Below are 11,749 nucleotides of genomic sequence, written 5' to 3'. Positions count from 1 at the left end.
TAGCTGGCAAGTTCAACTGCTGTGGTGGTCCAACACTCTCTCTCTTAACTAGCTTCCCCTTTTTATAATTTAAGATGTTAAAGGTACACTACTGACACCCAAACCACTTCAGCTCATTGAAGTGGTCTGGGTCAAAGTACCTGGCCCCTTAATCCTGCAATGTTAATTATTGCAGTTTTTCAGAAATCACATTGCAGGGTTAAGACTGACTCTAGTCAATCAGACAGCCAATAGAGTAACTTCCTGCTTGCAAGGCAACTTTAAATGCTCTCCCATGGGGAGGGCCTGATGTGCTCGCAGCGCTTGCAACGCATGTGCATTAGCTCCTTCCCCCATTGGGTGACGCCGAAGAGGCAGAGTGCCGTCCCAGCACCGAGGGAGATTGACGCTGGAATCGGATGAGTACAATAAGGATTTTTAACCCTTACAGTGGGTGGGTGGCAAAGGGCACTATAGTGCTAGAAATACAGGTTTGTACTCCTAGAACTATAGTATTCCTTTAAGTAGCTTTGTGTAATATCCTGTTTTCCAGATATGCTTTATGCTATATTGTTTAGCTACGGAAAATAAGTTCCCTGCTTTTGTAAACCAACAATGCCTGGCCAAGAATCATTTATTTTTTTTAAATTACAAAAGGTGGAGGTTTACATTTGATACAGAAACCTTTTAATTTCACTCAACAGAAGAAACATATGCTAGGTTTTACTCATAATCCCATTTTGTGTTTGAGCATAGTCCTGGTGTTTTTACTAAAAAAAAATTTCTTCCACTTGATTATACAACCCCCTTTCTTTTATTTCTGTTTATTATCTTGTATTGCGGATATAAATACCCCGATACCTCCATTTTGTTCTGTCCATGATGTTTCCAGTTTGCCCTTCTGTGGGATTCTTGACTGGGGCATTGTAGGTAAAATACGTTCACAACGGAAAAGGTATGTTGCCTAAAGTGACCCTGCCATGTTTGTTTTTTTCATTTTGATTAATATTTCCTTATGCCCACTGTATATTAATGATTATACTACCCACTTGCCTTTATATTTATCTTTTTTGCTGGCCAAGCATCCATGGATCAATCTTGATGATTTCAGCCAATCAAATGCTTTCCAGTAGGAAGACATAATGCTATGCTGTGCCAATCCGCATCCTCTCATAGAGATGAATCATCATAAATGCAAAGCGTGGAGAGGCTGAATGCAACTTAACTAGGAAGCAGCTCTAATGACAGTCTGAGTGACAACCACTAGAGGTGGTACCAGGTAGCTATGTAAACACTGCCTTTTTTTCTGAACCACCTGAACCTCTACATTAAACTGTAGTGGGTCTTGTGACTATAGTGTCTCTTTAAGTGTGAGGAAAATTTGTAAAAGTCCGATGAGTGCTTTACTTCCTTGTGGTTGAATATATGATTTTGTGGATGTATATTTCTAATATTGTTCCAGTGTGATGGTGGTGGTTCTTTATCTCCCCAGTATTAAAAGCACTTAAGTTTTGTCTGTTTTACATACAATAGCAATGCAAACCTCAGTAGAACTAGCAGGTAGTATGATGTTCCTTTTGTCATGTCTGAAAATTACCCATAGGTTCTGATAAGCTATGGATGTCACCAGGCTTAATAAAATACATGTTATTACAATAAATGTAAAATTTATATTAACTTGCATCACATATTATTACACACGCTTTCCGTAAAAAATCAGGAATGAGTTTCATAATTTTGTGAGCTTAAAGTTCTTTCCTTTGAATCTTCTTGTGAGCTTTGAATATATGAACATCAGTATTACTATCATAATGGACCTCTGTTACAGTAAAGTGAAGTTTCATCATGTCCAGAAAGTTCTGGTCTCTCTTGTACCGGAGACGGCATGACAGCAGAACCAAGGAATTCTCTGAACTGAGATGGAGAATTGTTTGTAAAAGATCTGGGAATGTTTCCTCTAGATAAATTATATCAGCTCCTACTATCACATCAAATGTTGGGAAGTCTTCCAATGCTCTGCCCCATGTCAGGGGCTTAATAAACACTTTATCCTGTAGGCCCGGAGGAAGGTTCTCGTTAACATTTGACTTGAGAAAATCCATTGCCACGTCCCGGTCTGTAATCGTAACATGGGCGCCTAAAATCAAACAAACAACTTTTTGTATACATTACAAAATGATATTGTTTACAATAGAGTTTCAACACATTTACAAACTAAAAAACTCCAACCACACTTTATTTTGTTTTAATAGCTTATTAATGCGTAAATCGGTCTTCAGATGCACATACCCAAAAGTGTAAGAACAATGCCAATAGAAAGTCGTTCAAGACCATAGGATGCTCCCAAAAACTTATCATGCATCACAAGAAACCATTCCTTCTACCCAAAGCCATCATTCGTGACAGATGCTGGGAAAACAAGGGTTGGCAGAGGAAGCTCCTTTGAATTTGCCATAGGACAAAGTACTTTGTTTTACATACCAGAAATTGTGGTGTTTTCAACTCCTGGAGGAAGCAGGACAACTCCGTATTATACAAATCTAACATGGTTATTCAATAAATTGTGAATTCAAAGTGAGTGCTATGCTTCCATATTGGCTACTCTGACCTTAAATGGCAACTGTCATAGTGAAAACAATTTTTGCTCTTTTAAAAGAGCAAACAATTTAATCTATACATACAATTTCAGTTATACATTGTGCTAATAAATGTATAAATTGGGAGAAGGCCTATTTCAAATTATTTTTTTTCTCCCACTTGTCAATCAATTCTTCAAACTAGACTCAATGCAAAGAACTGATTGACATGGAGAGCAAAAAAAGACCTCCTCTTTTATTCCACCCATAGTAACCCCAGCTCATAAACTCATAAACTTAGAAAAATGAATTGACTAACATCACTCCGTTTGATGCCGTCATACTGGCAACTGGCCAGTGAATCGGCGTCATAGGGGATGTTTGCCCTACTTGAAGACGCTTCCCCAAACAGGGCAAATCAGTGAATACCGCAGAAAGGGGCAAGCGCTTAGCGGAGGTGGATACAACAAAGCTTACACCTTCCACTGTTAGGTATATCAAATACAAGAATCCTGTCAGCATTTTTATTGAATACATTATAAGGCAATTATTTGCATCATATTGTTTATTACCAACCTCACTTCTTGTTGGCTGGATTTAGTAAATAGGTCAAATTGGATGCCCATACTTCCTCTCTCATATCAGTATCACTTTTGTTTATGAGTTTCTTTTATTTTTTTAATATAGGACATGGAAATTTATATATATATTTATATTTCTGTTATCTTAATACCCTTTACATGTTTGTTCCTCCATTTAAACTTACCTAGCAATCCAGCCACGATGCCCACCAAACCAGTCCCTGCGCCCAGTTCAATAACAGAGGATCCCTTCAGATTGATGGATCCGGCTTCCAAAAACATACACAGAACAACTGCCTACAGAAGCAACAGAGGGATATAAAATATCAGAAGGAAGAAACAAAAAAATATATAAAACATTAAAAACTTGACGCCATATAATTTTCCTCTTATTTAACATTTGTGTACATGCACATCTAAATCTAAAAAAATATAAACTAGTTTTACAAAAGAGATGATTAAAATAGGAGTTTTGCCTGTAATGTATTTTTTTTATTTGTGTTGGGTATATACAGATGGGTGAACAAGTATAAAAATTACACAAATTTAAAAGTGAAGTCATATACATTCAACATCTAGGAGCCATATAAGAGGAAATTAATAGAAAGAGACAATTTAAGAACATGACAGATTCACACTGCTTGTTTTAAAAGGACACTATGGCAAACTACGTAAGCTAATTGAAGTAGTCTGGGTGCAGTGTCCCTGTTGCACTTTGTGCTGCATAGTTAAACATTGCAGTTCCATAGAAAGTGCAATTTTTACATTGTAGCACTAAGTCTACCCCCAAGTCTGTCTCCCAGACAGACAGTGGAGGTGCTTCCTGCATCCAAACGGACCTTTGGTCCAGCATCTGACGCTGGACGTCCTCACGCTCTGCATGAAGACATCCAGCGTCAGAGTTTTGAGTGGTCGTAGTGGTAGGTTTCTTCCCCAATTATTATAGTCACCGATACAACTTTAGCTTGATGAAGCAGTTCTGGCATATAGATCATGCCCCTGCAGTCTCATTGCTCAATTCTCTGCCATTTAGGAGTTAAATCACTTTGTTTATGCAGCAATAGTCACACCTCCCTGCATGTGACTTACACAGCACTCCTAAACATTACCTGTAAAGAATTATCTAATGTTGACACTTCCTTCATTTAAAATTCTGTTTAATTTATAATTTCGTATCTCCTGCTCTGTTAATAGCTTGCTAGACCCTGCAGGAGCCTCTTGTATGTAATTAAAGTTCAATCTACAGAGCAGAAGATAAAAAAATGAAAGTAAGTTAAATCTGATTGAAAAGGAAACAATTTTTTTTCCACGCAGGCTGTGTCAGTCACAGCTAGGAAACAAAGTGATTTAACTCATAAATGGCAGATAATTGAGAAGTGAAAGTTCAGAGACATGATCTATACACAGAAACTGCTTCATTAAGCTAAAGTTGATTAGGTGACTATAGTGTCCCTTTAAGAGACATGAATAAGATCATAAGAAAGCCATGAATGTTTTTTATTGAAGAAGTGCACTTTTATGCACAATATTGCATGCTTTACGCATCAAATAAATAACACAAAGATGGAACAACTTAAAGCAGATATATTGTTATAGATCCCCAGAACTGTCTTCCAAATATCTCCTAATTAAGATAAAGTTTACTGTGGGAATGATTGCAAAGGTTACAATTAAGCATGCTCTGAAGAAATGCCGGCTTACTACCAACAAGTAGGATTATTTGCATGCCAAATACTATATAATTAAATGTAGCGTTTCTGTTTGGCAGATAGATTTTCTTTGCAAACCTTATAGAATGGAAGGGGAGGTTGCGTCCAATGTTAACACTTTGTTTTATTAGTAACCAGCAGTCTTTAGTGATTAGGCCACTGTAATGTCATCTTTATTTAAACATGGAACTGGATTTAGCAAATTCGGTAACTTTCATTTGATCCAAATCCACAGATAAAACTCTCCAAGGTTCACTTTATTAGTTATCAATTGAATTGGAACAGCATTGGTACAAATTGTTCCCTGCTATTTTGATATGGTTCTCATTGCAAAAGTGAAATATATTTGAATATAGCAGATGAACTTCCCTGCTACAAGTGGGAGACGTGAGACCCCAATTAGGTAAAACTATGACTAAGGCAGCAATGGCATTAGGATGACTTATGGTTTTCAGGGCTTAGGTTTATAGATGCAATTATCATGGTCTGTGTTGGGGAACTTGATCAAAACAACAAATATTTTTTGTTATTTAGGCAGTTTGTAAACAGCTCAATTAACCAATATAGATTTAGCTAATTTTAACAACTAATGGAGTGTTGGACAAAAAAAGGGTCAGTTTTGCTGAAAAAGCCAAATATGCCTTATTTTTGAGTAGCCAAATAGGGTTCATATAGCAAATTTTCAGCGGAAGCCTTTAGATACATGCAAATGACATACAGTAGATGTATACAGGGGTTCCCAATTGTTTTTTCCTGTGGAACCCTTTGACATAGTGTATCAACATAGTGTATCAGCATTGTGGAGCCCCCAAAAATGTGTAATGTTTTCTTTCTTTTTTTTGGCAAATGTAGTTTTTGGGTATCTTGATAAAGACCCAGAAGGGTCGAAACGTTGATGTAGAGGTGGTGATTTTTTTTAAATATATTTTGGAAATCCAAGAGAGTGCTCCTGTCTTCATTTTTTGTTTACACTATTGCTGGGAAGCACCCGGGTACAAGTTACTGGAGTATAATTTTGTTTTAGGTTGAGTGCCAGAGGTTGGATATTTTTTATATATATTTATATATATTAGTGTTTTAATAGATGTGTGTGTTTGTATGTAGGTGTGTGTTGGCTTTGCGTGCAGTGGTGTGTTTAGATGTAGTGTTGGCTTTTCAATGCGGATGTTCATTTATGTGTAGTATTTGTCATTGAGTGAAGGGTGTATATGAGTGCTTGTATATAATTTGGGATTTTGAATTCCGGGGTGATTATGTATGTACTGTTTGTGTTTGCGTGTTGTGTTGGTGTTTGCTGGAATGTATGCACATCTACTGCCACATACATACATACATACATACATACATACATACACACACAGATAAAACATACACATTAACACAGATACACACACTGGCACATACATACACTGACACACCGATACACACACAGACACACACCATAACACACATATACACACCCAGATACACCTACTGGCACATACACATACACTCGGATACAAACACTGACACACAGATACACCCACTGGCAAATACGCACACACAGGCACACACTCAGGTACACACACTCCTGCAGGAGAGGAAAGATGTGGTGTTTTTTATTTTTGACAATACGAATAATAAAGAGGCTTATAAGATTCTATAGATCACTTTAAAAAAAATGTCTGGATGCAAAACAGAATATATAATGATATAATTTAGATGTACGTGAAGAGATTGTTGATGCAGGGAGAAATCTGATTGCCATTATGGAGTGAAGTAGGTTCCCACCCTTTTTTGTGGCAAATTGTAAGTTGCTACAATTGGGCTTTGTTTATTTGCTTTCTTTTGGATCAACAACATAAAGGAATGGGTTTTAAATGCTGAACTTCTTGGGTCTATGTACAAGTTACATCTATATGTTGGTGATAGGTATATAAAATGAGGTGCACCCCAATCCAATCTAAAAATATCTCCAACTGCTGACTAACTGGCTTTCAATGTGTCATAGAGTGTCCTGTTCCACCAATTTGATTTTATTAAAAGTCTGTCTTGGAAAAGTTGTCTTCTTCAATTGGAGGTGCTGCTGTAGGAGCAACAACGTATAGGTCATACAAGCTTAGAACATGTTGCCACACCAGCTTCGCAGGGACGGTTTGCTTAAAATTGGGTTTCCATGACAGAGCAGTCACACATAGGCCTAAGGTCATTATGTTCAATGCCAAGCATCAGGCTGTAAAGCTTTCACCATTAGGCTCTCGAGTTGCAGAAACGAATTATCCTAACGAATAAATCACAATTACCCATCTAGCAGTCAAAAAATGACTGATCCAACAAATACCTGAAGAAGATATTCTGCCTGACTGTATAATGAAAACTGTAAAGTTAGTAGATACTGTTCTTCAGCTTCTTTAAACGTCATAATGCTACAACACAGAATAACACGGGTGATTTTGAGTTTTGAAATGGCTGCAGTTGAAGTACAATTTATTTAAAGGGACACTATAGTCACCAGAACAACTACAGCTTAATGTAGTTGTTCTGGTGAGTATAAAAGCTCCCTTACGGCATTTTCATGTAAACACTGCCTTTGCAGCATTGCCCCTGGGGACACCTCCAAGTGGCCACTCCTTAGATGGCCACTGGAGGGGCTTCCTGGCTTAGGGCTGCATAGTAGGCAGCCCTGCCATTCAGCGTCCACACGCTCTGCATGGAGACGCTGAATTTTCCTCATAGAGATGCATTGACTCAATGGATTTCTATAAGGAGGTCCTGATTGGCCAAAACGGCATTTGGCCCGTCCAGTGCCGATTTTAGTCAATCCAATGCTTTCCCTATAGAAATTCAGCGATTTTGATGAGATCACAAAAGCGTCGGGCAAGCACCGGCGGAACCGCACTGCGCTGGAAATAAGGTGAGTTTTAAACTGTTATAGGGGGGCAAGCTACCTAAATGGTGAGTTAAACACTAAAGATGTATTCCTGACCCAATAGTGATCCTTTAAGTGTATTAAATTCTGTAGTATTACTGAAAAAGTATGGAGTGTTTTTGTTTTAATAGTCAGTATATTCCAATTAAAACCAAACTGCCAGTCATCAAGGAAAACCAGCAGTCCAGGATTCAAGGTTTTCCCAGTTCCGTCGCAATGCATTATGGCAGTTGTGGACAAAAGGGTTCACTGAGGAATACAAAGGTCAACTGAGCAATGCTGAAAATCTAGGAGATATCATCAGACTTCTTTTGATCCAGGTTCCCATTGCAGCTAGAGATTCTGGGAAGGAAATGCAAATAAGGCTCATAGTAATTACCTTTAGATCAATGTTGAATCATAGTCTGTATTCTTGCTAGGATTACCTCTGAATGAAAAAACAAGGGGGATTATACAGTTTTATCCATACATATTAATCTGTAGGAATATACATACCGCATCCCAAACTACTGCTGCAACTCCCAGCTCTTTCCAGTTCTGCTTGATCCTTATAGAGTGATTGACAAAGCTGTATGTTGTGTCGGAACTATGAAACCTTTTTAGACCGAAGGCTCCACCTTCTTCATAAGGCACCAATGCCATATTCTCCTACGAGTGGCCTACACAAGACAAAAACAAATTTTGGGAGGGATACACAACTTTTATTAGTAGTTATGGCAAAAACATAATTTTCATTATTTATTATTCATTATTTATTTTCTTCTTTTCAGCTGAAGTGGGATAATCAAGAATTCTCCCCCCCCCCCCCCCCCCCAAAAAAAGGATACCTCCTTGATAAAGTATGTTTTCAACCAGGGATAGATAAAAATTCTCACAATGGGCTGGCATATAATCTTGTCAACTAATAGATGGGAAGATCCAAAAATGTTTTATCTAGAAAAGTTTTATCGAAAAAAGATATGTCTAGTACTAGTACTGGCTAGTTATTATAACAGAATTTTTTTAAGCCTTGATTTTTACCTATGAAATCATGGTGCTTATAACATTGAACATAGAATACCTGATTATGTTATCTAAACAATCCTGGCCTAACATCATTGTTTTGCAGGGATTCCCAACCCGTGGTACGCGTACCCCCAGGGGGTACAATCCAGTAACCAGGGGGGTACGCAAAAAAATTGCGGTAATGGCGGCGGTGCCAGCCGCCGCACAGGGTGGGAACCACAAAGCTACAGGTCCATCGGGTGGCCCATGCACTCAAGGCCACCCAATGGACATGTGCCACAAGGGGCCCGGTCAAGCATTGTGGCACTTTAATAGTGCGACCCGACCCCTTTTAACTTGCCTGGAGAGCTGGAAGGAAGTGAGTGAGGCAGGCACTTCCTCCCAGCTCAAAGAGAACCTGCCACGCGGGAGCCGCGAGAGGGAGGAGCTGCAATACTATCAGCCCCAGCCACCCTCCAGCACATACAAGCTGGAGAAACTGGAGGGTGGCTAGAATTGTAGTTTGTATGTCTGTGTGTGTGTCTGTATGTCTGTCAGTTTGTGTATCTGTATGTGTGTCAGTGTGTATCTGTATGTATGTCAGTGTGTGTGTGTGTGTGTGTATCTGTATGTCTGTCAGTGTATGTCTGTATGTCTGTCAGTGTGTGTGTCTGTATGTGTGTCTGTATGTCTGTCAGTGTGTGTGTGTGTGTATCTGTATGTGTGTCAGTGTGTATCTGTATGTATGTCAGTGTGTGTGTGTGTGTGTATCTGTATGTCTGTCAGTGTATGTGTGTGTGTATCTGTATGTGTGTCAGTGTGTATCTGTATGTATGTCAGTGTGTGTGTGTGTGTGTATCTGTATGTCTGTCAGTGTATGTGTCAGTGTGTGTGTGTGTGTGTATCTGTATGTCTGTCAGTGTATGTGTCAGTGTGTGTGTGTGTGTGTATCTGTATGTGTGTCAGTGTGTGTCTGTATGTCTGTCAGTGTGTGTGTCTGTATGTCTGTCAGTGTGTGTGTATCTGTATGTCTGTCAGTGTGTGTGTATCTGTATGTCTGTCAGTGTGTGTGTATCTGTATGTCTGTCAGTGTGTGTGTATCTGTATGTCTGTCAGTGTGTGTGTATCTGTATGTCTGTCAGTGTGTGTGTGTGTCTGTCAGTGTGTATCTGTATGTCTGTGTGTGTGTGTGTGTGTGTGTATCTCAGGGCTTGCCATGGCTCCTTGGAATTTTGCCTCGGCGTCTGGGATATGCGAACCCTTTACCTCCGAGGCGGGCAGTCGGCGGCAAACTGGGGGATTATGGAGGCGGGCGGCATGCTAAGCAGTCGTGGAGGCGGGCGGCAGGCTGAGTGGTCATGGGTGCAGGCGGCATGCTGGGTGGTTATGGAGGAAGGCGGCTTGCTGCGCGAATAGGAGGGCAGTTAGGGAGCTGTGATGTCCCTCCTCTGCTCCCCTGCGAGCCACTTAATAAGACCAGGGCCGGCCTCAGTCATATTAAGCGGCGCGCGGGAGAGCAGAGCCGAGACATCACAGCTCCCCACCGGCAACAATATGCACAGCCAGCCGCCCGCCAGCACGATCCCCCAGCATGCCGCCCACTGGACCCAAGGTACTAAATCAAGCAATAATGTGTGAGTGTAAGTCTGTCAGTGTGAGTGTCTGTCTGTCTGTCATGGTGTGTGTAAATGTCTGTCTGTCATGGTGTGTGTGTTGAGGTGACCAGGCCCCTTCAGTTCACAAAGGAATTGTGTTTTTACTCACCTTTTTTCCCACCCCATGCAGGTCTCCCCTGGACTGGCCCTGCCTCTAGGGCTGAGATTACCAAGCTTGATATTAATGTTTTGCCATGGGATTGGCTGCAAAACACTGCACCAATCAGAATTTCCTTATAGAGATGCATTGAATAAATGCATCTCTATGGGGAACGTTCAGCGCCTCCATGCAGAGCGTGGAGATGCTGAATGTAGGAAGTACCTCTAGGGACCGTCTGAGTGACAGTCACTAGAGGTGTCACTAGGAAGCAATGTAAACACTGCCTTTTCTCTGAAGGGACAGGCTATAGACACCAGAACCACTACATTAAGCTGTAGTCGTTCTGGTGACTAGAGTGTCCCTTTAAGAATTGTATGTTAAAATTTGGCCTTTAACTTTTTAGCTAGCTCCTAGATTCAAAGCAAATTTGTCAAGCCTTGCTGTATCTGTATGTGTACCTGTATATGTGACAGTAGTGTGTGTCAGGGGATGGTCTGCCCTAGGTGCCACAAATTAGGGGGTTGCCATTACTGCCATCCACCCTTGTAGACCATGCAGTATTATTTAGTTATGAGGAGAAGGCGCATGGAGGCATGTAACACCATGCTGCCACCGTGCTCCACCTGTCCGCCCCCACCCCCCTCCCACGGTATTTTGTGCAGTAGCGGAAGGATCTGCTTTGCTGCAATGTGTGGCACTGTGGCAGAAGAGCCCTGAAGCCGGAGCAGCAATGACTGCTGAGCAGGGAGCAGCAAGCTGTAAGTGTCTGCTTGCTAAATTTGTGGGGGTTGGGGGTTTGTTTCTTTTTAAAATGGCTGGGGTTTTTGTGAAGAAGGTGTCTGCATTGGTTTTTTTTTGTGAAGAAGTGGGGGTTCATGTTTTTTTTGTGAAGAAGGGGAGGTGCATGTTTTTTTTGTGAAGAAGTGGGAGCTCATGTTTTTTTGTGAAGTAGAGGTGCATGGTTTATTTTGGGGAGAAGGGGGTGTGTGTGTGTGTTTTGTGAAGAAGGGGGTGCATGGTTTTTTTGTGAAGAAAACACATGGTGCTTTTTCGTGAAGAAGCCCAAAAAAGCCCATGCACCACTCTTCTTCACAAAAAAACCCAATGCACCCCCCCCCCTTAACAAAAAAAGAAACACACACCCCCCTTTCTTTACAAAAAATCCCATGCACCCCCCCTTCTTCACAAAAAAACCCATGCACACACCCTTTTTTTGTGCATGGATTTTTGTTGTGAAGAAGGGGGGAGGGGGGAGCA

The 11,749-nt window shown here is 40.6% G+C and overlaps 1 protein-coding gene across 1 annotated transcript; it reads right to left on the bottom strand.

Moving 5' to 3' along the window:
- Positions 1-1,305: 1,305 nt before the first annotated feature.
- On the bottom strand, positions 1,306-8,399 carry METTL21A (methyltransferase 21A, HSPA lysine). The gene is made up of 3 exons (XM_063428795.1): positions 8,249-8,399; positions 3,322-3,433; positions 1,306-2,116 (listed from the first exon to the last, which is right to left on the bottom strand). Exons 1-3 carry the CDS (start codon positions 8,393-8,395, stop codon positions 1,725-1,727), a joined length of 651 nt encoding a protein of 216 aa, XP_063284865.1. The 5' UTR covers positions 8,396-8,399; the 3' UTR covers positions 1,306-1,724.
- Between the last annotated feature and the right edge of the window lie 3,350 nt (positions 8,400-11,749).

Source organism: Pelobates fuscus, chromosome 8 (assembly GCF_036172605.1).
Source record: "Pelobates fuscus isolate aPelFus1 chromosome 8, aPelFus1.pri, whole genome shotgun sequence".
Classification (NCBI taxonomy): Eukaryota; Metazoa; Chordata; class Amphibia; order Anura; family Pelobatidae; genus Pelobates; species Pelobates fuscus.
The sequence above is the reverse complement of the archived record's forward strand: the minus strand, read 5'-3'. Positions and strand labels throughout refer to the sequence as shown.